The sequence below is a fragment of the Hippichthys cyanospilos genome, chromosome 14 (assembly GCF_059441005.1).
Source record: "Hippichthys cyanospilos isolate Australia breed blue-spotted pipefish chromosome 14, RoL_Hcya_1.0, whole genome shotgun sequence".
Taxonomy (NCBI): Eukaryota; Metazoa; Chordata; class Actinopteri; order Syngnathiformes; family Syngnathidae; genus Hippichthys; species Hippichthys cyanospilos.
The window spans coordinates 6,742,463-6,769,276 of NC_142382.1; the positions used below are offsets into that span (position 1 = coordinate 6,742,463).

Consider the following 26,814-nt stretch of genomic DNA (forward strand, 5'->3'; position numbering starts at 1 on the left):
TCATAATGTTACAGTGTTGGCCAGTATTTACTTCTATGGAAACTGATTTAATCAAACAGCAGATTACGGGACAGTAATTAAGGGGAGAGATGCCCAAATTGGTGATTGTGGAGTGAACTCTAAAAACAGAACAATAGCAAAGGAAAAGGGAGGTGAATGCATCCAATTGGAGATTACGGCCAGTGAGAAAGAGAGTGATGCGCCAACGTAGAGACTTTGAGCTAAACTGTAAAACTAGAACAACCATGGACACTAATTCTATGCAAGTAGAGACTAAGGCGCAGAGAAAAGGGAGCAATGCAATGAAGTGGGGATGTGTAGTGCAATACAACTAAGGTCAACTGCATTTATTCTGTGCATTTCATTTGAGGGAAGATTGAGGGCAGAGAGTAAAGTGGAGATTGTGGAGCATATCAACTAGGGCAACCTTACTTCTTGCCGTAAGACCTATTTTGTCCATAAGGTGATTCAACAAAAAATGAGTACTGCAACAAATTGGAGAAAATTGGAGGAAAATAAAAAGAACCAGAAAAAAAAGAGCAATTTATCAGTCCACATGCGAGCTTTTGTTACATAATGTAGAATGCCGCAGATGTTAGCACAGGCTAAATGCTGAGGGGAAAACAAACGAACTCAACAAGACAAATCAATGGCGCAAATAAAGACGAGCACAGTGAACAAAGGCCTCAAATCATGAGGTGACCCAGGACAGGAGAGCTAAAAGTGGGAGCTTGGACAGGGAACAAAAGCCTGCTGCAGCCCTGCAGGAATGTCGGGCATTCGGGCGGGCAGCCTTTCACACACGATACACTGTCACACGCCGCAAAAAAAAAAAAAAAAAAAAAAAAAATCACAGCTTTTCTGTGTGGCCCTTGTGAAACATGGCACTGTTAAAGTGGCTGGGACACAAGACTGCTGTTGCGCAATTACATCCTCTCTTTATAGCTTGGGTAAATGACTTTTGAGGAATATTACTTAATGTTATGTATTTCTATGTGAACCAAATGATTTTGAAATACAATCTGTCGTATTTTTGGGACGATAAGTCACACCAGTAAACAAACCGCAGCAGCAAAAATTGGGCAAAAAAAAAAAAAATATATATATATATATATATATATATTATATATATATATATATATATATATATTTGTCATGAATAAGCCGCACTGGACTAAAAGCCAAAGGTCGTAATATCAGATATGTACGCAGAAAGATGCTATACGAAAGCTTTTTTATTTTAAAACTTTTTTTAATTGCTAGCTTACGGGAAAATCCTATCTTCAAAAAACTCAACATGCCTGCAGCAACATATTCATAGAAAATGTATTATTTTAGTGAACATATAAACAGACAGAACATAATTAATATATACAGGACATCCGGATTCTGAACAAATCCCTCACGCACTAATCTGCCTCATCACCAGTTACTTTACCACATGCACACATGCACCTTAAAAATCCTGCACAGCGCAGGAAAGCTGATAAATACATATTTTGCACTGTCATCCTTACATGTATACACTTTCTTCCACTCCATAATATGCTCAGAATGTAAGTCTATTCGTTTAAAACAGGTTCATTATTACAGTCATTATTGGTCTATATTTTTTTGTTTAATGCCTACTTTATTATTTGCTTGATTGTGGAATATATATTTTTAACATATATTTTTAACAGAAATTATATTTTTAATACTATCTTTTAAACACTCTTTTTGAGCATAGCCATTGACTCATATCTTTTCAGTTATATTTCATAGTTGTTCCGTGAATTGACAGTCACAGGGCTCAAATAATGAGAAAACACTTATGACTTGTCTGAAAATTACAGTAATGGTGTTTTTTTTCCCTCTCTGATGTATTTACAATTTCTATTGAAAAAAAAAAAATGTTAACACTTAAAACTGTTGGTGACCTTGAATGAACCCTAAGGACCTTTTTTGACACTTGCTCACCTAATTTCTCCACCAGCTTGAGCATGACGCCACCTATGTGGATTTCGCCTGTGACCCTCAACGACACGTCCCGGTGGAGGTCAGTGACGTGCATCTTCAGCTCCCACGTCCCATCGGCATAGCAGCCATCAGGCATCCGGATCCCGTCCAGCGCCATTCCTGTCCCCCTAATAAAGAAGTAGACAAACCACAGTAAAGTCACTATCTTAAAAAAAAAAAAACATTAAAATTGTTGTCTAGAATGATTGAAGAAAATCTGATTTTTTTTGCCCATTTTAGGCCTATTTCCACCACTTTTGCACAGGGTTCCATGTGGTAGCAAAAGAATGCAACAGTGCAAGACTGATCAAACATAACAAACAGATGTCATGCAGAGGTCAAAGGGTGCCTTGACACAGCCATGAGACCTGCACCCACAAAAACAAATAGTAAACTCCCCGCACATTTGGTTGATTCTTTTTGGAAACAATCCTCAGTTTCTTGTACCTTCTTGGTGTCAACAATGCATGTAGCAGTGATTTGAGGTGTTTCATTTAGACATAAGCCACCATTTGTCGGGTCCATAGGCAATAGCAAACAATTTTTACCCTTGTGCAGTGTTTTGACTATTTTTGGTCATTCTCATTCTATTTTTGGTCATTCTTTTGGTCATCATTCTCAAAGTATTTTAACCATGGGGTGGAACATTCCTAAGTGGCCGTGCTGTGTTGAAATTTGATATGTTGTCACCATCTGGGTGAAATTTCAGCTCCCTGGTTTTCTTTTTCAATACTTTTCCTTTGATGTGAAATGCCTTTGATGTAAAGACCAAAGGGTCGGACAAAATAACGTAAAAGAGTTACAGGGGACAATTTTTTAAATCCCCATCAATAATGATGTTAATATATAATATCAGACAGGCTATTTAAAGCGTTTCGAAAAGATTTGCAGTTCATTTGAATTAGGCAAATGTGTCATAATTAACCCCATGCATGTTTTTTTAAATGAATGTTGCTTTATCATTTCAATGGGTGGCAGTCTGTATATAGTAGCGATCAGATGCTCATTTTCGACGATTTAAATCAATCTAAAATGTCCCAAAATCGATATTATCGATAAAAAGAAATAATCCGCTTCCTGTCTTGAATGAAACAAGCAGTGGCTAACATCGAAAGCAACGTAGTCTTCTCATATTTTGCAAACTCGTGTGCTTAACGAAAGCCATATGGCCGCGAATGTGAATACGACGTTTCATTCCGTTGCTAACGCAGGGGCTTTGACAGTCACGGATCTGTTGATTGTGACTGATAACGCTCCCGATATGCTCAAAGTTACACATATTAACAATCTTGCGCATGTGTCATGCTTTGCCCATTCTCTCAATTTAGCTGCTCACTTGGAAAAGTTTTTCATGTCATTTTCATGTCTTGTTCACCATAAATGTACTGAGAAATACTATTTTTTATTTGGGCGACAGTTTTTCCATATATTTTGATACTGCAATATTCCTGTGAAATGACAATGTAGCTTGTTCTACTTTTTAAAATATAAAACATGTGCAGTTTATTTATGTTTATCTAATTTTATACTATAAAAGCTATAAAATGTATAGTCAGCTTCAAAGAGTAACAGTTGTCCACATGCTGTTTTTGTGGAGCAATGTATGGCCCTTACAAATAAAAACTTAATAAATGTAAAAAAAAAAAAAATCAAAAAACGACACTTTGTATCACTTCGTTATAGTCTTGCAAAGCAGACTGAAGTAGAATGATTCTTTGCATAGCTATATTTAAGCAGAAATCAATATTAAATGAATCAAATCTTTCTGAATTGGAATAGGAATCGAATCATAAGTCAGTCAAAGATTCCCACCCCAGTATATGGGAGGTATTTAAAATGTTCCCACTTATTCACATCAACATACTTAAATGATGCCAAAACACGCTTTTTTCTACATTTAAATAACAAATTAACCAGATGGGACTTCCGTTTTCATTCTTAATGTTTGTTTTAATTAGCAGATGCTAATGCTCCTAAGCTAGGTTGTCAGAAAAGCGAAGACTTTAACATTACAACCAAATGAACAAATATCGGATTAAAAGACCATTTTGCAAAAACTGTAGATAAATAACTTGAGGGGGGGGATAAAAAGAGCCGTTGTGTCACTTTTCGGAGTGAGCCGGTTCAGTCTCAGAAAAGGAAAGGAGAGGGGGGTTGGGGGGCTACGCCGGGCTAGACGTGGCCGAAAAAGGAGCCTCTCTGCCGGGTTGAGGGGGGGTGGGACCCCGGACCAGCCCGAACCACCCCGAAACCCTATTCCGGAGCTTGTTACCTGCGGAAGTGATTCACCTGTTGGAAAGTAACGGTCTCGCACTGTGCACCACACACTTCCACGTATCATTATGTCGCATTATGTAAAGCGTCATATTGCTTCTTAAGCGCACAACAAATATTTAAAACAGCAGCGAAATGGCTGACATGAGCGAGTGGGGAAAGTTGGATGCTAACGGCTAAAAGCTACGATATCAAAAAACGACATTGTACGGCTGAAACAAACTGGTTAAAACACTCACCTTGGCAAAGGAAAAAAAAAGACACCCAAACGCTCGACGACACGATAGAAAACTGCCTGCTCCTTCTTTAAAACATGCAGGACGAGTTTTGGGGAGGGGAAGACGGTCCGAAATAGAGGAAAAAAATCCCGACGAATCCCCCAAGAAGTAGTGCCGTATTCCAAGCACTTTTCCAGCAGGCTTGGTCTTAATGGAGTCCAGCCGTCCCTCCTCCCTCCCTCCCCTCTTCCTCCTCCTCTTTCCAGCATAAAATCACGTCACTACTCCAATCCCACTTTTCCTCTCTTCACTGACACTTATTTTAAAATCCTAGTGGAAAAGTAGGAAGACACCTTTTTTTTTTTTTAAAACCAGTAACCTAGGTAAAAATGAAAAGTGGAAAAGGGGGACAGCAAGGACGCAGGCAAGAATAAAGGACTGGAGAGAGGGAGGAAATGTTGAAAATTGGATGCAAGGGATGAAGGGAGGAAGAACTAAAAGAAATCGTTTAAAATTGGACTGAAGAGAATGAGAGAGATGAATGGAAACGAAAAGTAAGGAAGAGTGACACGAAAGAAGGGTGAAAGGAAAGGAGAAATTGGACATGGGTAGGGAAAGAAAAAACAGGATTCACGGAAGGAGATGAATGAAGGATGAGTTGAAATGAGGAAATGAAATGAAGTAGGAAGGAAAAAACAAGGGATGGAAAGGAAACCAATGCAAGGGATGGAGGAAAGGAAGAATGAAAAGGAGACATGGAAAATAGTTTTAGATTGGATGGAAGAGAATGAGAAAGATGGAAGGAATGAAAAAGGAAGTGAGAGTGACATGGAAGGAAGGAAGGAAAAAAGGAAGGATTGGGAGAAAAGGAACATAGGGAGGGAAGAGGAGGAGGAAACAAATAAGGATGGGTAGAAGGATGCGTGAATCTAAGGAGGGATGATGAAGGAAAAGCTGTAAAGAGGGACAGAAGGTGACAAAGGAAGCAAGGAAGGAAAAGGAAACGATGTAGGAAGGAAAAAAGCTGCAAGGAATGGAAAAGAAACAAAATGGAAATGACTGAAGATTGAAGGAAAACAAAACGATCAAAGGATCGATGATACATAGTAAACAAGAGTTGGAATTTTGGAAAGACTTAGAAAAGGAAGCAGGAAGGAAGAGGAATCAATGCCTGAATTTAGCAAAATCCTCACTTTTTAATGATACGGATTTTCTTGTACCATAAAAAGTGTTTTTACAGTGAAAAATAACAATCTTACAATCAATGGAACATTTAACAGTGCAACTTTATTTTATAAAAATTCAGCTTGAATTTAGTTCAACTTTCCTTCAATAAAAAACGCTTAAGGATATTTTCCTTCGATTCAGTTCAATTAAATAAAAGTCTTCTGGGCTGTTTATAAATGTTGATCATAGCGAAAGTGCTGAGTGAGCGTTTTTAGTTTGCGTAAAAAAAAAAAAAAAAAAACTTTAAGAAGCGGATGGATATCGTCCCACTTCGTTAGCTGTTTTTGGTTCACCACCAAGCCATGTGAGAGCAGAGGAGCCATAAATGGAAACAGCAGGGGAAGCAGCCTGCGAGCAGATGGCTCAATAGGAGCTATTGTTCCCTCGCGTTAACGATACTTGACCGCCCTCTGCTGGCTCGGCGCGGAACAGCAGGTTCCGTTGCGCGTCACCGTGTTTTATGAGTTCCTTCGGGGTCCGGTGCAGATGTTTCACAGACTGCGTTCAAAGTCACAAGGAGGCCCATTGACCGCCCTACAACACCGCTTTGTTGTTAGCGAGTGTGTTTGGGGCGGAAAGAATCTCATACATCCCGGTGGCCTACAAACGCAGCCTTTGTCCTGAAAAAGTCGAGACTTCCTACGCATTTGCATGACGTTTCAAAGACAATGGCAAACATTTTGCAAATGAACGCTTCCGTCAACTTTAACTTAAGTTTCAAAAGAGGCCGATCATGGGAGAGAGAACACAAAACATAGAAAAAATAATAATTGGGGTATGAGAAATTACACAAACAAGTTTAAATTAATGCAAATATCTATTGTTCGTCTAGCCTTTTTATTGTCCAAATATCTAATTAAAACAACAATGTATTATTGTTTGAGTTCGTTATAGAACGCATTAAAACACTTTTTTTTTAACTTTATTTCGTTATTGTACACAAACACACACATACTATATACAGTATATACAGTATATATATACAGTATATACAGTATATATATACAGTATATATATATATATATATATATATATATATATATATATATATATACATATACAGTATATATATGTATGTATGTATACACACACACACACACACACACACACACACACACACACACAAAGGAGTTATGACCGTGGTAATGGTTGAAAAAGAGGGAGAGCGACCCAAATAAAATGGAAACATGACAGTAAAAAAAATACAGAGTGCTAAACGTCATTTCACCAAGCAGATGCTAAATGTAGCATGTTAGCAAAAGCTAATGGTAATTGCAATTCTTAAAGCGCTCCGAATAAGGACCAAATGAGACGGGGTTCATAGCTGTATTCCAAAATAAGGAATGCCCTTTAATGACAGGGAATAAATAGTTACAGTGCATTGGATGGGGATTCGGATCCATTTACAGGCATTTGTCGTTATTGCACAGAAGAGGGCGGGGGGAGGGGTCATAAATCACACTTTTAATGCACGTCCGGCTTTCCAGCCTACCTAATGATGCCTATTGCTTAAAATTGGGCATATTATGGAGTTCTTTTGTTAGTAAAAATATATTACAATTGTTCAAATAATGTCCAGCGGTGTGCTTTGATTTAACGTGAAGGAAGGCAGCGTGGCAGTGTGGACACACACGTGGATTTATGACACTAATGAACAATATAGTGCATCAGCCCTTAATTGTGGAAAAAAGTAGCACAGAACATACTGTCCTTTTTAGATGGATTTGTGGGAGACATTTTGAAAATCCAACCCCCCCAAGCCAGTTTCACTAAACGAAATGAAATTTCATACTATCGAGTAGACAGAAAATAAAAGTCTCAAGAAGCCATGCATGGAAAGACACACGAATCTGCCATTTTGGCTGAAAGTAGCCATTTGAGGTCTTTTTTTTTTTTTTTAACAGGCGATTCTCGAAAGGTTACTCAAGGCCATTTGTCATAAATCCTTCAAAAAACAGACTTCTACATTTTTTTTTTAAAACTAAGCCCTTGAAGTCAGTTTCACTTTGCAATATGACCTTTAGTAGATATGCTTAAGGGTGGGGAAGCGATAAGATTTTTCAATTCGGATTCCATTTACGATTGAATTCTCTATCGGTTCTCTTATCGACTCTTTGATGAAAATCAAAGAATAAAGAGATTAGCATTCACTGTTACATTGTGTGTGTATCCTTGTTTTTTGCTACATGATGGGGACCAAAATCTAGGATTCACTCTCCTTGTGAGGACCATTTTGGTCGACCAAAGTTCCCACCTCATTTTGAGGGTCAAGACTTGCTTTTGGGATATAGGGTTTGAATATAGGAAATGCATTATGTCAATAACTGCTGTGAGTATTTTACCGACTTAGTGAGGACCTTTTTTTTTTTTGAGAAACGAGGAAGGTCCTCATAAGGTCAGACATCTTTTTGAGGGTCAAGACTTGCTTTTAGAGAATAGGTTTGAAATTTTTTTTGGTTGAGGTTAGGGTGAGGGTTAAGGTTTGAGGCTAGGATATGTAAATGTCAATGAATGTCCTCACAAGTATAGCCGTACATGCTTGTGTGTGTGTGCATGCATATTGTCTTTGCAAGTATTGTGGGCTGCCCTGTTTTATCTTTGCTTGTAAAATGTAACCAAACATAGCGAAATTATTTTAAAAAAACAACTCATTAGCAAAAATGGCAAACGATCCCAAGGAATTGAAATACTAGGAACCGATTCTCAACAAGAATCATTTTTTTTCTTCCTATCTCTAGATACGCCTATCGTTACTATAGTCAAAAATGCCAGATAATAAAAAACAACAACAAAATTAACATGAAGTTTACCGTTGTTTTGATATGGCCATTTTTGCTATTGCAAGGAGCCCTTCAAAGACAGACAAATGATAATTAAAACAAAACAAAACAAAAACAAAAAAAACCTCCTGAAGCCAGTTTCAGTTAGCAACACAAGTCTATCATTAGTGGACCTAAAAAAAAAAGGCCCAAGAATCTATGGCTGAAAAGACAAGAAATCCGTTTTTTTTTTCCTTTTTCAAAAGTCACTTTCAAAGACGAACTCGCCCTTGGGATTTAGTCCGACGGTTATCGAATGTGAACAGTCAGGGGATGATTTCAAGGGTTTTGAACTGTTGACAGTATGTGTGGGCGGAGCTTGCCATAAAACATGAAACGGCAATAACCCCACAAGGTCATATTTTGCTCAAGCATCCCTCGATATATATTGGCAACCCCTGCACAAAGAATGTACAGTGCTAGCTAATAGCGATATCAAGAAAATCATAATGCCCCAATCGTATAGCACTGTATGTTTGGCTGGTTGAAAAAAGGCAAACCGATATATTCCAACAGGCAGCAGTGTCACGAAGGCTTCAGTCTGGCTTATACTAAAGCGCTGATGCTATGCTAATTAGCTAAAGAGGTTTCAGGGTCATACTGGCTATTGATTCAGGACCGTTTAAAATGTGTTTGGTGGAACCTCTGAAGAATTATTATAGAAGCGATAAGTTTTAATAACTGTTCAGGGAAGGAGAAAATATCAATGTTTGAAAATAAACGTTATCGCTTACGCTACATAAATAATCAGATCTTCAAAGATGGATTAATTACACACTTAGTGATTGCAAGTGAAGAAGCTTTTAAATGTAGAGAGTTGTTTCATGTGTCAGATTTATAATAAACTTCAAGTGCGACTAGACATGGTAATTATCAGTTTTAGAAGTTACGGTTACCGTATTTTCCGCACTATAAGGCGCACCTAAAAGCCTTAATTTTTTTTCGAAAAGCTGATGGTGCGCCTTATAATCAGGTGCGCCTTATATATGGATCAATATTGAGATTGGTAGATGGGGAATGAAGTAATAAAGTAAGCTTTACCTGTTTCTTTTGTGTGTTTACAGTTGAACGAGGTTGCTCATATTGACTGAGTTATTATGCTATTGAGAGTTTAGAGTTATTATTGTTATTACTTTGAGTATTACAATATTGTGATTGAAAAGTTTTAAAATATGTCAATTGAAGTTGCGCCTTATAATCCAGTGCGCCTTATATACGGAAAAGTTTTAAAATATGTCATTAATTGAGGGTATGCTTTATAATCCGGTGTGCCTTATAGTGCAAAAAATACGGTACTCAAAACCGTTAAGTTTTTTTCCGTCCCGCGTCGCCTGACTTTAAAGTGCAGCTGCAGTGTGTAGTTCTTGTTGTGTATCACATATAAGTCCTCCTCTGCTGCAGCAGCCAATCACATCGCCCTTTTATTGGTTTGCCGGCTTCGGTACCACTGTAAATAGGCTAATGTAGCTACCGCAGGTAAAGTGGCTAACATGTTATCATACGCTACATTCACGGAGCGTTTTATGTGATAGCGCACAAAAGTAGGACGCAAGAACAAAGTCAATCCGTCTGGGAAGTTTTTGGCTTTCCAAAACGAGCAAGCGACATTGCGAGTGAGCTACAAGCTAATAGTAAGCTAGCGGATGAGATCATACAACCGCCATTGTTTTTGTGTTACACTACACACGTTTGGAACGCCATTTTTTTACGATGATTTTCACAAAGTGCGGCATCAGAGACAGAGTGGAGAACGCCGCTGTAGATGTCTGGAAGCGACCAAGGTTAATTTTGAAATACGCAATTTGGAACATGAACAACAGTCGCCGTGAAACGTAAAAAGCATCGTTGCAAACGCCGTCAAGTGTTTTTCAGCATGAACGTCAGTCACCGCTTGACGCCTAATGCGATGTTTCAGTCTTAATCTTAAACGTTACTAGGCGTAAAAAGCAACATAACAGAGAGCGCTTGTTTGTGTGTGTGCGTTTGTAGAATAGTCAACATAAAATGACAGAATCCAAATTGCACTATTAAATGATACACTAAGTACTTGAATGATTGATTTGATCATATATTAAAATATCTTTGTTATTTTATACTAAGTGTACAATTTTCAGAAAAAAATGCATGTGTTCTATCATAAATAATTCATGTATACGTTTAATGGTGAGCAAAACAACATTGCTCACTCATGGTTTGTTTTGATTTACATTTAGCATGGTTTGTTATTGCAACTAACTGCATTGTAGAATGTTTCAAAATAAACGTTTTGTAATGATGGCAAATTGATATTTAGCAACGAAGAAACATTTACGAAATGTGTGAAAAGATGTGCTGAGAAATACTTTTAAAAGTGTGTTTTAATAAGATTAGATGTGTTTCAAGGATTTGATGATTTTCGCAGATAGTTGGTGTGTTTGGAATGTATCTCCTGCAATAATGGCATGGTTGAAAAAAAAAAAAAAAAAGTTTTGTTCCACTTTAGAGGTTCCACCATACTGGAATGAAACTAGTTTTAGTCATCTTAGTAATTAGTTCACAGAACTGGATCATAAGAAAAATATCTGTGCATAAAAAATAAGAGAATGATTTTTTTTAAATCTATTATTTTACCAACAACAAAAAAGGGGATAGAGGCGGAAGGGGGTGGGGTTCAGTCTGGTTCAGGGCTGTCTCCTCCCGGGTCGGAGGGATTTTTCCTCTGCTGGTATATAAACGTGAGCAAGAAAAGGGCTATGTCGTGCGAGCACCAATAGCCCGTGTGCGACGTGACGGCTGACCAGTAGCGACTTTCCACCAGTCCCTCGCGCAGCTCAAAGTCAATGCGCCGCTCAAGCTCCACTGAGGACACACAAGAACAAATATATTGGCATTGATTTTGTTGTTTTTCAAGTCTGCAAAGTTGCTTTTTATATACGTGTGACTGCAATAGAGTCCTGCCTATTAAACCCTGTTGGTGTGTTTACCATATTTCACCATGTTGTCATAATTATAAACAATAATGCTTTTATTAATAAATACCATATTTTGGGACTATAAAGCGAATTATAAACCATACTCCAAAACATTTACCAGAAAATTATAGTTTTGTATTGTACAGGCCCCTTTTCTAGTGGGAGGTTGCCCTCTGGTGGATAGAAAAAAAAACTGCAGATAAGCCGCAGGAGTATAAACCGCCGGGGTCAAAGCGTGAGAAAACAGTAGTGGTTTATAGTCTGAAATTAATGGTACATATACATTGTTTTAAATTGTTTTTTGTTCATATACTAAATAAAAAAAAAAAAAAAAAACATAGTACATTATTCAAAGGTTTATTTGGTTTAAATCAAACATTTACACCATACATAAATTGTTTGCTTATTTTTGTATCTTTATCTTAAATGCAAGTATTGTTTTTGATTTTCAGATTCATCAGCCAGTAATGTACGAAACAGATTTCCACTAATATGCTGTTAAGCATTTATTATACTGTTTCATATTTTTTACTAACTGTATGTGTGTGTTATTACCTTTTGCATAGTCGTAACTAAATTTTGGTGTTTTATTATGACTTATTTCATATTTTAAATAAACCAGTAATGGATTTTTCTTTTTTAAATCAAAATCATTTGTTTCTCGGATACACAAAATATTTGTTAATAGTTTTGATAGACAAGTAATTCTTTAAATTGTATCAACCTTTTATATAAAACTTGAATTGATAAAAACAGTCTTAATTACATTTCTAAAACTATCTAGCCAATATACAGTAAATATAGAACTTTACTAAACCGTTAAATGGCTTTTTTAAAGCGTTTAATATTTTCTTTGATTAAAAAAAAAAAAACAACAAAAAAACGTGATTTTCTGTCGGCGGTGCCTCACACGACAGGTCCGCGGTGGGCGAGTTGGGCCGGGCCATGGTAGAGAGGCCGTAAGCCGACTGGCTCTCTGTGCGCTTCTGCTGCTCGTCGTCTTCGGCGCCGGACCCGCCCTCCAGTGCCACCGAGACCGAGGGTTGGCTGTTGGAGCGCGAGAAGCGGGAAAAGAGGATCCCGCCGATGCCCTTCCCGATACTCGCCGCTCCTGCAGAGGAGAGAAAGGAGGGAAAACTCAACCTTGGTGCATTACACACACGAGACTCTTGAGAAATTCTTACCCAGGATGCTGGCTTTGCCTAAGTTGGTGATGGACTCTCCATAATGTCTCCGTGGGAGGACAGGAGAAGTGCTGGGACTGGGGATGCTCTCCGTGTCGGATGTCACTTCCTTACTCAAGTTGAGGAAAGTGGGCCGCATTTCATCGTAAGGTGTTGGGTTGGTGGCGCTGCACCTGTGGTAAAGGATTCATCGAACATAAACAAACTATGCAGTGAATTGAAAAAAAAAACGGGGGTTGACACTCCTTATATCCATTAGATATGAATTTATGACATATTATTGCAACTCTTACCAGTGTATCTGGACTGGTGCAACATTATTGTAGTGTTTGAGGATGAGGGGCTCTAATCTGTAGGCCTGGGAAAAAGAAACAAAAAAACCCCAGAAATTTGGATTTAATAACCCACTGTAAGTAATTGTAAATTTATTCTGTGTTTATATTAATATTTTGTATTTTTGTTCAAGGAGGCCTGGTTAATAAGTCAAATTAATTCAAATATTAAGTTACTTATAAAAAGTGACGAAGTTTGAAAAAGAGATCAAATTTGAAATGGATGTTTTGCAAAAGTGGTTCACAAGACATGTTTACAATAGTCAGTACCTGCTTAACTCATTCATGCCGGCCATATTCCGACCATCCTTTAACCCAGAGCTTCTAAATTAGATTGTAACTTTGAACAACTGCTAGTTACTTTTTACAACACTTAATACAGGTTAAAGGTTTGTCAAAGCAGAAAAAAACCCAAGCGCATCAATGTGCCTGAAAAAAAAGATGCCAATCTTTATTTTATCACAATTACGCTTCACATGGCAAAAACAAATTCTGTTCCCTGGAATCAATATCAATATTTGTCTTAGTCATTTTGTATTCTTTTTTTTTTAATAACATACTTCTCCGCACAGCCTATATTTAGATGACGATCGCGTCTATGAATTAAGGAAATAACAGTTAACTATTGGTTTTTGTTTCTTTCTTTTCCTCTTTCAGGCAGGCATTAATTTCCAGAAATATTTGTGGAAACTGACCACGGGGTCCGTCGGGTGGAAGACGTTGAAGAGGCGGCTGCAGATGGACGTCGGAAGGATGTGGTCCTGGTGGCAACTTGTGCCGGGCCGAATGCCTCTCAGTGCCAGGAAGACGGCCAGAGGAGAACCCATGCAGAAGAAATTTTCCACCTAGTGTTTTTTTTTAGAAATCAGAGAGCCAACTGAAAAAAACAGCTCCTGTTTTGTTAGCATCGTCGCTGATGTGTATCAACCTTAAATATAAGTGCAGGAGGTGCTGACGGTTTGGAGGCTTCCAGTGTTAAAAGTTGATTCTCCAGCTCTCGTAATCTGTAAACGGATATAAAATAAACTGAGTTGCTGTTACAGAGGCTGTTATTACATGAAGTCGGCAGATGGTGGTGCAAATGAGCTCCAAATTTGTTCAATTGTTTATTGTGGAAGTTAGAATTTCTTTATTGTATTTTACAGTTTTCATTGTATTTTTGTCTCAAACGGCCTGCTAATATTTCAATTCAGATATTCAGATATTTTTCATATAAAAAAATATTACTGTATTGGAATATTTGTTTAGTAAATGTGTTAGTTTTCAATTTTTTTTTAAATACATTATTCCAATACTATTGTTTTTCCCGTCTTGTAATTGTAATTGTTCCATCTGATCTTTGTTTAGCTACATCCATACATTTTCCATCCAATATTTTTGTCAATTTCTTTCAGATATGTTTAACATAATATCCTGCATAATTTTGCAGACTTTCGAGATTTATTGTGGTAATTTTAATATTGGTGAAAATCACCTAATCCTTATACATTTTTAAAATATATTTTTAGTCGTTTTTTTAATTTTAGATTTTCCAGGTATTTATGTGATATTTTGGCATTTTTTTTGTATTTGTGAATAGTTTGACATAATGTACATAAAGGTTTTTCATAAAATAGGCTGCATAATTATTATTTGTTATTATTTCTTTTCACCCTATGCTATTTTATAAAATTAGCATTTTTTTTTCCAATATTCTTATTGCTCTGCTAATGTTTTGGATTTTATTGTCAAATGTCGTGGTATTTTCTATTATTACCTGTTAATATTTACAAAGTAATGATAAAAGGTATTGATAAAAACATGTGATCATCTGCACCATTGTAATGGTGAATTCTATAGTGTTTGAATTAGCAGTGCGTTCAACCTGTTCCTGGTGTAGCGCAGCTGTTCCAGTAGATGCCTCTCCTCGTATGACGTCCAGTGCTTGTGCAGCTCCTCCTCCACGGCGTGGTGCTCTTGAAGGCAGAAGCGTACGGGGTCCCAGCCCGTCATGATGTCATACGTGATCACACAGCCCAGCGAGTGTGACACGATGGACACTTTGCCCCCCCTCTCCTCGAAGTCTGGATTGCGTGAGCAAAACAGGCTGTAAAGTCTATTCAGCTCCTGAGTCAGGCCCTTTGTGATCTGAAAGGAGCAAACAAGTCATGTGACTCCTCACCTCATCAATCTTCAGCTTGGTGCACACAGCCTCTTACTCTGAATTAGCGATTTACCATAATTCTTCAAATATAAGACACACTTTTTGTTCGAAAATTAAAGGCCAAACGTATGGGTGCATCAAATCAACGATAATTTATAGATTAGCATTTTCACCATTCGACAAAGATTGAGCTGTCAGCCACATAAGCCAAGTTTTGTCACACAGATGCACGTTTTTATAGTGGTCGTATTCTCACCCAAAACAATTACCAAATAGGGACGAGATAGAGGGTGGACATCACTTGGCTGTTAGCAGCCGTTGCCTGTAGCAGCTAACAGCAGTTCATGTTAGCTGAGGTTGTTACAGCATTATTTTCAGTTAAAAGAAGTGCAAACTGAACAGACACCCGAGTTCATCCTAGTTCACAAACAAAAATATTATTAAACAGAGAGGATTGCACAAAAGTTATGATATCTCCTGCTGATTCATTTAAGCGTGGCAAGGTATGGAGCTGTGTCCACTAGTTAGAGAAAACGGGAAGGTATTCCATTTGAGTCATTTCATAATTGTGGTCTTTTGCCAAACACACACTCATACACTTGGTGGAAAACTGATAGTGTGCAACTTTTAGTATTTATGCCAAAATGAACTCAAGCTGCATCCAATACACGATAACATAGAAAATAATCAGAATTTGACATTCAGATACCAGAATCTGACCCTATATTTGGGGAATTGCGGTAAAAAGTTAGGTTCTCTTATGTGGAAGGTGTTGTCCAGAATTGGTCTACCATGTGATGTGATTTTCTTTTACCTCATCACGGTAAAGAGGACTGTTGTAGTACATGATGTCCATGGCACTGCTGTTGAGAAGGTCTCTCAGGCCCCGTAACTTGTCCGGCGTAATAGAATCCACTGTATCTACACAGTGACAGCCCACAGTGTATAGTGACATTTACTCAGTATTGAATCGACTTTAATAAAACGCACAAAGAGACGCCAAACCTCCATCGAGGGCCAGTTTGGAGCGCCATTCCACGGGAAGGAATTCTACATGTTCATCAGTGTGCTCTGAAAAGTGCTTCTCTTCCATTTTCCTGACGCCTTCCCTCAACCTTAACAATGCCATAGGGGATGAAGGGTGTCAAAGAACAGAGAGGATTTTTTTGTAGAGGTTTGGCCGTATGAAAAAAAATAAAACGGAAGCAATAAAGCGCTTTGCTCTTTGCTGAGGAAGGTGTTTGTAGACAGTAATCCTGATGTAGCCGCTAGTAAGGCTTAAGGTGCTCCGCTGCTGGGCTTGGTCTACTTTACCTGCTTAGCCAGCCTAAGCCTCAAGCGACACAGAGTGTGTGACACAGAGGCACACGTCTTGATTTGGGTGGAATAGGCCTCCCTATAGGTGTGGAACAAAAATCGTTCCCCAAAATTTTTTTAATTGGGTCTCAGGCTTTTTTTTTTGGTGTTTTTTTTTTTTTGTAATAGATTAATGCCTCTTGTGTTTCTTTATCACAGGTAGTGTTAATATTCTACATTGGGGTATCACTTATATAAAAATTAACCTCACTTTGGTTTCAAATTTAAATACATTTTTCATGTAAAAACAAAAAACACAAACCAAATATCCATTGAATGTGGAAGATAAGTGAAGCTATTCCACCCGGTATTGATTAAATTAGAATCAGACAAATTGGGACAATGACATGACACAGTCAAATAATTGGATGAGTGGCAACACATAAAATAATACACCTGTCAGTGTCTAATACGAGTAAACGGAACGCCGACAAGGGGTAAAATAAAGGCAGAAAGATGTCTGCTTCACAGGAAGTGAAAAAGCGTACTAAAACTCACATTCCAGTGTTTTTGATAATGCGTCCCTGGTCCATCTTCTGCCCGATCCCATGGACCACAAAGACGACGTGCGTGGTTCGTGGGGGTCTATCCTCTGGAGAGGCCTCCTCCACGTATCCGCGGTGTAGCCGGGTTCCGCTACTAGATGCTGGGGAGAACGTCGTAGGGATGAGGTGCGGTTTCATACAATACATTGTTGAAACAGTCGAACTGTCGAGCCTCACACACAATGAAGCATGAAGTCTTTATTTAGAGCTAAAGTCATGCACTATGAACAATAGACAGTGTAAATTTCTGTAAACTGGATTGCAGTTGGAAGGAATGTGATGGTTCAGATTCCAGAGTCATAGAAATCAAGACATCATATCTCCTGAAACTGGTTTCCGATAGTGACAGACCTTTGGAAAAGCCCAGTTTCTGCGTCACAGTGCGAGCAATTTTCGACGTGGTGGCGTCGCTGTAAAGGTAGACCTCATCCACGCTGTGCCAGTCCACGTGCGTCCGACTCAGCTTCAAACTATGGATGGCTGAAGAACCAGGGCGGTGAGAGAGAGCACAAATGGAGGCATGTTAGGAAGGGTATTGACATAATTTGTTCGGTAAACACACGGGTGACTAAATTAGAGGTAAGAAAGAGTTTTGATAGTATTGAAAGGCTTTGTCAAATGCAGTCGAAAAGACTGATTTGGAAGTGGAAGCAAATCAGAAAGAGGTGACAGTATTTCTAGTACAAATGTGCTAATAATGCGGCGACAAGCGCATGTAAGAATCACGCAAAAGGAAGAAACAAAAGTGGTTGAGAGTCCCTCTGTGATAATGCCCTTTGAATGTTCTGAACTGCAGCAGAGATCAGTCAGATGAGATTGATGGGAGACTTTGGCGGCGGTTCAGTGGTTCTCCTTTACAGCACTGAACCAATTTAGGGAATGAAGGCCTTAAAACAGACTGAAGGGCTTTGAGGGGACGGGGGCGTGGTTGTACAGAAAGCTGACAATTTCTTATTTAGCAAAACAGAACCGGAACACAGATGCTTGGGAACAGTTTTGCTCGAAAAAGACTGACATAATCATCAAAACTTTGCTCGATTAACATTCCTTAATGCCGTGATGAGATCCAAACTAAACGTAGTCTATTATTACTACTATACCTCAGCCACAGGATGTTTGAACATCATTACGACAGTGATGGTAACAAACTACATCCATGCGAAGAAACAGCGGTTCAGAATATTCAAAGAGCACCACTAGTATAAAACCAGTGAAGTGGAAGCTCAGGCACATCAGAGGTTTTAATGTACAGAAGAATAGATAATGATGTTGTGTTATCTGTAAAGAAGCACCATATTGTAAAGGTTACATAGCAAGAGAAGAAACCATGCAAAAACAAAAGGCTCATTCCATGTCAATTCACACAAACCTCCATGACCTGCCCACAGACTCCTCTGGCCTAGATTTTTTATTCTATTCGTAAAGTTCCAAAAGAACATGATTAATCAGGTAAAACCCTTCCAACACAAAACATTTCCAAGATATGGATCCCAAAAATGTCAGATAAAATGTATTTTGTTAATCAAAAATCCACTTTTAAAGGCTCATCTCTCAAAATACTGTCATCATCTATGATAGTTTTGATAATAGATTCTGACAGATGGGATCAGAGAACATAAATATAGCAATTTACAGGTCTGGTACCTTAAAAAAAACACTAAAGGCCTCGAAATATGGCTCAAGATTTAATGTGTACTGGTAATTACTGGCAAAAGTGGGCGTGGCATCCAAAATTTGAAGGGCGGCAACTCAAAAACCATTTAAACTAGAAACATAAAACTGGATTCTTTTCTTTCACATCATACTGCACTAATAGAAAAAAAATTAAGCAAATTGAGGAGCATTTGTGATCAACATGGTATGACCCAACATCACTTCAGCGGCATTCTTCTACCACTCAGGATTGAGTTTGAATTACTTTTCAAGCTACTTTTTTTTTTTAGCTAAATCTTGCACTCATACAGGGAAACTGAAAATGGTGGTCTTCAATGAACTTTTTGTAATACAAGACTCAAGGGGAAATGAATGCAGTCCAGAATCACTGTAATGGAGAAGGAACTCACAAGCCCTGAATGGAAATTCAATTATGCTTCCTCAGTCGGATGCTGATTTGGCATGCAAATTCTGACATAATCAGCAGAGAGATGGTTTGCTAGAGGGTTCCTGTTTACAGTGAAAGACAATGCAAAGTGAAAGGAAGGGGAAAGGCAAAGTGCTAACGGGACTGGCAATCAACCATGAACTGTGAAGAATTATTTCTAAACACTGCACTACCTTGTCTTGGCATGCAAAAAAAAAATGGGAGAGTTTCAAAAGAAAAAGGGGTCAAAGCACCCTGTTTGTAGCATTAACATTTATTCTCCTCTCAGCCTTAGAAAGGCCAATTTGTCATTGGCCAGATAGCAGAACCATGAATGAGAGGAAGTCGATTGGAGAAGCGAAACGCTAAAAGTGCCATTTGAGTCAAAGTCTGATTCAATGACAGTCCTGAGACCCATCATCTTTGCTGAGAGTCAGTAGGTCCAAGAGTAGCCCAGCAGCAAATTTGAAGACTTTGTAGCCATAAGGCCACAATGGCTCCTCTGTTCAGTTGTTCCCATGGATTTGGATCTCAACCAAAGACTTTCTTTGTTCATCACTTTTAGAGGGGGAGCTGGTGACAGTCGTGAGTGTATGTGAGAGTGTTTCACTAAACATCACATATGTAAAACTGTGTTGCGTATATCACATATGTTTACAATCAGGTGCAATCCTCCTATCGCCAAATTTGGTCAATTCTCATTTTTTTGTTTTCCTTTCACTAATCCATGCTGCTGGTCAGTGCTCACAAAGTAGCAATTTGGACCAATGTAAAACAGATTGCTCACTGACAATGCAATGATAATGACTTCTAAAATATACCTTTTCTTCTCACATAAACCCATTCAATCCCAGAGACATACTGTATTCTTATGTTTTTTTTGTTTTTGTTAAGAGCCCAGACTTTCAATCAATGACAGGTACTTGTTCATATTTTAATCTTATTTTGCAAGTATTTGGTTGAAGAGGGTCTCTAAAAGTGGCTGGTACCACATAAAAAAGCACTAAAGTAATCAAATACTTTTGTTAATCAAGTACAAAATGAATTGATTACTTTAGGGAATTTAGTATAAAAGGGATTACTTCAGGCACTACAGTACTGAAGTACTTTAGGGTTTACTTCAGGGTTCGTAATTGATTTCTTTAGGTACTGAAGTACTCGTTTAATGTAATACTTTATTTGCTTTAAAAACTAAGTACATAAAATACTTCAGTCATTATTTTAGTAATTGCATAAAGTAATCAATTAGTTTAGTAATTGATTGCCTACAGTAATCAATTGCTTTAACACTTCATTGCTTATCGTTCACTTTGGTACTTATCGAAAGTATCTAGAGTAATCAATTACTTTAGTTACCTATATATTGAAGTAATCTAAAAAAAAAAGTGCTTACTTTATTTACTACCAAACATTTTCAGACTTTTGTTTCTCCAAACACATTAATGTCTGAGCTCTAAAAAAAAAAAATACAAATACAATTTTGGGATTGAATGTGTTCAAATTCTACTGTGGCTAAGCATTTTATAAGTCATGTGCAATGCAGTACCATTATAGTTTAATCACTATCAAACTGAGGAAAGCAACTGTAAGAGCAGCAGGACCAAAGTCTAGGTCACAGCACACGAGGGGAAGTTCTAGGAACTAGTCCCAACTACAACTAAAATCGATCTAAATACAGTATTATATTTACAACAAGGATGAGTCTAAGCCCACAAGATCAGAGCTGTACAGGGGCAGAGAGAGGAGAAACTAGTGGGTGAGGGTAAAGCGACTTCAAGAAAACGTGTCTTTTTTCTTTCTTTTCTTTTTTTTTTTTTTACAGTACCTTGACAGCGTTTGCGCTTGTGACATGTTGCTCTAGCACTCGTCTGATAGCTGCTCCATTTGAACAGAAAGGGGAGGTAGAAAGGGGGCAGGTGGGAGAGGACTAACAACCAAGAGAGAGTGAGTAATGGCCATTGACAACGCCTACCCCGGTCATTGCTGTTAAACGAGTCGGTCGAGTGGCGTTGCTATCAGATTAGCACTAGTGCCATGATAGGAGACTTCAGTACTATTGCCTACTACCAAGCCTGTCTGATATGCAGCACTGCTGGACACATGCCAAAAATGACCGGGATAGTGACTGCAGAATATGAAGTTATTATGTAACATGGTATTTAGTATGTACTCTTGTTAGTCCTGAGGAAAATCGTAACAGTAAGGTTTTACACTGGTACCTTGACTTAAGTATGTTTGTTTTTGCTTTGTGTTGCAAGCCCAAAGTGCAAACAAACTTCACAAATGTTGACGGTGATGTGAAAAATTAAAAATGTGAAAGGCACTTCAGGGGATGTGTGACATTATAATGGGGTTTCTACAGGTATCAGCAAATCTAATTTAATGCCATAATACAGTACACTTTTTTGTTTTCAAATTAAGAGCAAATTGACTGGAACATGAAGCAGTTTATTGCTAAATAGTGTTGTAATGACTCTTTTGTGAAATGGATGCCTTTATTGTGTGAAATTTGATACCCATTAGCCATGTCAATGTCTAGCAGACGAGCCTGAATAAAACTGATGATGATAACACTACAAATGTAGCTTCAAAGTTAAAAATAAGACACGGATGGCACAGCACCCTGTTTCACGGGAACTAATTCAGTGAAAAAAGGTTGAGAAAGGTCTGCCTTCAACTTATCAAACCACTGGTCAAAATGAAGCTCTTCATGTCAACAGTTACACAGTACTGAGAAACCAGCAAGTGGCGCCAAAGCAATGCTGTTACTGCTTTTGCATGAGCACAAAAACTGTAATTAGGTGAGTTTCTCATTAAATAGCATTGCCCACAAACCTCCCCAAAACTTTACAATACGTACTATTTGACCGTACGACTAAAAATGTCAAAAATCATATTTATTTTTTTGACTTTTCAAAAATTACATAATGATCTTTAAATTCATTGCAATTGTAGCATGTGCATTTGATATGAGACTAAATGTGTTTGCTCAAGGGAACTCTTGAGTCAAGGTACCAGTGTACATTATGTTAAAGGGCACAGATACATAAAAAAAAAAGCACAGTCATCATACTTTGTATCAAGTCACACAACCATTAAAGTTAACGTCAAATGGAAGATGATGTCTAGATTTGACATTTTAAAAGGCCTAACCCAGCATTTGTTAGCCAAATCAGCGGCTTTTGAATATCGGCGGCGACTAAATCATTGATTCCTGTGCAAAGTCGGCTGCCAGACTTTTGTAAATGTCAGCGGCGTTTTCCTCGGCTGGGATAAAAAGGCTGACGGGGAAACTGAACGTGAGACCTGCTGAGTACACAAGAAACTAGTCATCAGGATGAGTCCATTTGGCTTTGAAAGACATTAAATGGTGATGGGCTACGTGAACATACCCAAAATGGAAGTAACTCGATGATTTGGCTGTCTTTTGATCAATTTGATCAATTTTGGTCAAGATTGATTGACAAAACCGCTGCTGGGTTATTAGCCACTATGCTAGCAACAATAGCATCCAAGTTTGAATCATTTGTCACAAATTACTCAGTCACATTTTTTTCTCTTTGCATCACAGCCAGCCAATGAAAAAACGAATCACCAAGACAACAACAATAAAAAGAACAGCTTTCGTCAGTGTAGTCATGGCTCACCGTCTTTACCGTCGACGGTCCTGACCACCATTTCGCTGGCGTCGAAGGTGTCCTGCGTGTGTTGCCCTCGAAAGTGGCTGAGGTGCTCGCATTCGATGAGGTCGCTCTCGTCCTCCTCGAGGGGGAGCCACGTGCCATCGATGAACCACTGGCCTCGTAGTACTGGAATTTGGTCTTGATCTGCAAAGAAAAAGTTAAAAACAAAAAAAATCATTCCATAGGGTATATAGAGTATGACTGACTTTTTCAAGGGGCAAAAGCAAAGGGATGAATAATAATCATAAACTTGTTTTTAGTGGCATTTTTCACATATTCTGCACTACATTATTAGCACCATTGTCTGTGTTTGTTGTTTATTGCTATTTATTTATTTCTTGCTCGATTATGGAATGTAGTCCTGCTGCTCGGGGAAGTGAAGCGGAATAAGAATTTCATTGTGTGGTACAACTATGCTTATGACAATAAATCCCTTGAATCTTGAATCTATAATTAACTATTTTGTACCAATTTCAGCATAACACGTGAAAATAACTGATAAAAATGCCTGTACTCTTAAAAGCAGAAAATTATCTTTTTGAGATGAATTAGTAACTGTTTGACTTGGTTTTTCTTTGGTGCGTTTTTATAATGACATTTGTTATCTTGTACAATTAATACTTTTTAAAACACACTTTTTTTACTTGCTGTTCACAGAAAACGACATCACATGTCCAAAGCTTAGTCAATTATTGACAAAATATCAACATTTTGCTACTAAAAAAGTATTAAAGCAGGTTCTGTACAAGTTATGAACGTAAACTTAACACTAAAACAGATTTTAAATCAAAATTAATTATTTTTGTCTGAATATTTTCCACTATGTTTTAAACAATAAAAATCTTGAAATAAAAATTTGTAGGATTTATTCCTTTCATCAATAAATTTGAATTTCAATCATCCAAAATGATTTAAGAAAATTCTGATGTCTATTTTTTCGCCATATTACCCAGCAAAAATTGTTTTGATGAACATGGTTTGGTCACCAAATAATTCCATCATTTGTTAAAAAAAATAATATGACTTAAGTGGCGTGATGAAATACTGTAAGTTAGGTTGCTGCCTTTCTGGAAAGAGCCGATTGTAATTTAACTCCGACAAATCCAGCAGGGCCAAGTCTCCGTGGCTTATGGAGTTCAGCCAGCTGTGATTAGTCTTGCACATTAATCAGTCTGCTGCTGCGGTGACTAATAACAAGAATGATAATACACACGTGGATCAAAGAATATTTAAACAACTGAATCCCTGTTGATCAACATCATTACGAGTCGAAGAATGAGACGGATTTAAAACCGCAACTATGACACAATTTAAAATCATAAACATGATGGCCTGCGGAAAGGAAAACATCGCAACGCTGTAAAAAAGCACGCAAGCCTGTTTGTTAAGGTGTTCAGGCTTGATTAGATAACGCTGTTTGTGTAGTACTTCATCAGTACATAGTCTTCTAGCGTTAAAGGGAACGCTTAGTGATATCTACCATTAATCCATTGCCGCACCCTAGGAGAAAAAAAAAAAAATCTGCACTTATTTTTATATTGTCTAATAAAAGACACAAAGCAATTCAGTGTTCAAACTAAAAAGAGTAACATTCCGCTTTTGTTCAGCCTGAGTTTACACTTTGCACTTACTTTTTTTTTTAAATCAGAATTGATAGCACAACCCCTTCGAAATGCAGCCTGAATCTATTCTAGATGGAATCAAATCAACATCACTACCATTTGCAAATATAGATTCACTGCAATTAGGGTAGTTTAAGGAAAATCGTAAAATGCAGTAATGCATTTTTACATAACTCTATTATAGATTTTTAAACAGTGGTAACTTTTTTTTTTACACTTAACACTTATAACTGCTGACAGATTTTAAACAGAGGCAATGTTAAAAACACTTTAACGAAATTTTTCTTTGGTGTGGGAAGTTCATGTTACACATTTCTGCCATTAAATAATGGTTGAGTAAATTTGACATCAATAAAAATACCCATTCTTTCATCTAATATTTTAACACATTAGACATGAATAAAATCCGTTTTTTTGGTACAAATCCTTCAAATTTTATTTAGACTGTGGATTTTTCATGTTCAAATTTGCCCAGTAAACTTTTTTTTTTTTTGGGGGGGGGGGGGATTGTAAAATCAAGGAAAATGGTGGGAATGGATAATCTCGAATCCATTCATCTTTGCATTACAGTATATAAAATGCATGACCTTTACATGGGACAAAAGGGAGTTTAAAACAAACCTGAGAACTGCCCATGTGAGCACCACATTTATACAACTTCGGGCAGGAACATTTTGGATTTTGAAAGCTCATGAGGGACCTCTAGAACAATTAAGAGAGTGCAATGGAAATGTATCTGCATTTGTCTATATTTGGTACACGCAGCATCCACTTCAAACTGTTGAGCCTGGAAAGAGGCTCCTCCCACCTGTATTCCCTTCTGAAGGTTTCTGATTTTCCCCAAATTGAGGTTTTTGAGTTTTTTTTTTTTTTTTCCTTCTGGGAGCTTTGAGCAGGGGATACTGTTGTGTCCCTATAACTAAAAGATGCCTCTGTACGACTTCTTTTTTGCAAAATAAGTCTCAATATGACCCTTTGAGAATTCAGTGATTCAGGGCTATACAAATAAAATTTGATTTGATTTGAAAGGAACTTTATGTCTCGAGGATACTTACGCTTCCAATAAACAGGGTAGCATCCTCTCTGTCTAACGTCCACTTCATAGAGTCCCCCACGCACACAGACAGGCTCCACGTTAGCGTCAAGGTCCCTCTCATCTGTGGTCATGGACAGCGAAGTTGTGTCCAAAGATCCTTGGTCTTCTTGGTCACCTATGGTTCGGGCTTCCACCGTCACTTCTCCATTCCGTCCCGGCTGGCTCGTCCTACCATGGTTGAGCTCGCAGTACTTGCGATACATGAGTTCGATGTTAAGCGAGTCATGTCCCACGAAGGGCTTCCACGTCTTCTTGTCCTCCTTGAAGAACCAGCGCACCTCCTCGGGACCCAGTTCGGCCACCACGTCGCCGAAGTGGTGCCTGGAGCTGTTGGAGCGCGATCGCTTCCGTCTCTCGAACAACGGGCCCTCGCTTTTGACGTCGCCCACATAAGGAGAGGAAGCGGCGGCAGGCGAGCAGCCGAGATCCGCTAGGAGCCGGAGCCCATCCTGGTCGTCCAGCGTGTCCAGTCCGGATGACATCCCGGGCAGCACGGCTTCGTCCATGAGGCTCATATCTTGACAGCATTCGCACCCATTGCTACCTACCGAGTGCCACGTTCGATTGTTGTTATCAGCCGCCGTCACTCCCTCTAGAAGACATTGTTTCTCTTTTAAAGACGTAATGTCACAATTGTTCATAACTATGTGAGCCACTTAGCATCACGCTAGCTCGGTAGCTAACGAGCTAGCCGCGGCTAACGAAGCCGGTAGAAGTCCGAGGCTAGCTTATTAGCGAGTCTTCCTACGCCTCTATCTCGCTTCAAACCTTTTATTTTAACAACTTTCTCCGAGGCTCTTTAAAACAGCGCGGTAACCACTTTGCGGTAATATTACTTCTTCGCGAAGTTTCTTCTGCTAAATTCAAAGGCAGTGAAGGTAGCACGGTAGTCCATTGTGAGTTGAGTCGAACGGTGCGCGTTCATAATTTGACAGCTGACGCATGACGCGAGAGCGCGCACGTAGAAACCACGCGAACGTTCGATGTCGTGTTTTGTACACTAGATGGCGACACAACCAACTAATTGCCACACTGCCGTGTTTTAGAGCTGCCGTAACACGCTTGTCCGCTAGATGTAGACAAAGACCGCTCTACATGGCGAGATAGACGGTTGGCTGGACGGAAGGACAGACAGACAGACGCATCATGGGTTTTCAAACTTTTTGGCTGGAAAAGTAAGTTTAGTATTCAGAGGCTAAACCTATAAATAAATGTATAGACACTTAAAAAAAAGTGCATTGTTGCGAGAATAAAGATATTTTTTCTTAAACAAAATGCGTTTTTTG

The 26,814-nt window shown here is 38.4% G+C and overlaps 2 protein-coding genes across 5 annotated transcripts in view; both read right to left on the minus strand.

Annotated features, from left to right (window-relative positions):
- The window catches only part of fermt2 (FERM domain containing kindlin 2), a 39,666-nt gene extending 34,969 nt beyond the window's left edge, over nucleotides 1-4,697 (minus strand). For 2 of the 3 annotated variants that reach the window (XM_088432725.1, XM_088432724.1), the window contains exons 1-2: nucleotides 4,512-4,696; nucleotides 1,960-2,126 (exon numbers count right to left, since the gene is read on the minus strand). In XM_088432725.1, coding sequence (XP_088288851.1) covers nucleotides 1,960-2,116 — 157 coding nt within the window. In that variant the 5' untranslated portion in view covers nucleotides 2,117-2,126; nucleotides 4,512-4,696. Of the gene's footprint in view, nucleotides 1-1,959; nucleotides 2,127-4,511 lie in introns of all 3 variants that reach the window. The other variant, XM_088432723.1, reaches the window with a different exon arrangement.
- A 2,337-nt stretch (nucleotides 4,698-7,034) lies between these two features.
- ddhd1a (DDHD domain containing 1a) lies at nucleotides 7,035-26,441 on the minus strand. 2 transcript variants are annotated; one of them, XM_088433484.1, is made up of 14 exons: nucleotides 25,488-26,441; nucleotides 22,775-22,954; nucleotides 20,953-21,054; nucleotides 17,399-17,527; nucleotides 17,001-17,148; nucleotides 16,152-16,261; nucleotides 15,961-16,067; nucleotides 14,868-15,130; nucleotides 13,932-14,007; nucleotides 13,699-13,848; nucleotides 12,965-13,029; nucleotides 12,672-12,844; nucleotides 12,398-12,598; nucleotides 7,035-11,374 (listed from the first exon to the last, which is right to left on the minus strand). In XM_088433484.1, exons 1-14 carry the CDS (start codon nucleotides 26,167-26,169, stop codon nucleotides 11,187-11,189), a joined length of 2,574 nt encoding a protein of 857 aa, XP_088289610.1. In that variant the 5' UTR covers nucleotides 26,170-26,441; the 3' UTR covers nucleotides 7,035-11,186. The 2 variants fall into 2 exon arrangements, with proteins under 2 accessions (XP_088289610.1, XP_088289612.1); XM_088433486.1 differs by lacking the exon at nucleotides 20,953-21,054.
- Between the last annotated feature and the right edge of the window lie 373 nt (nucleotides 26,442-26,814).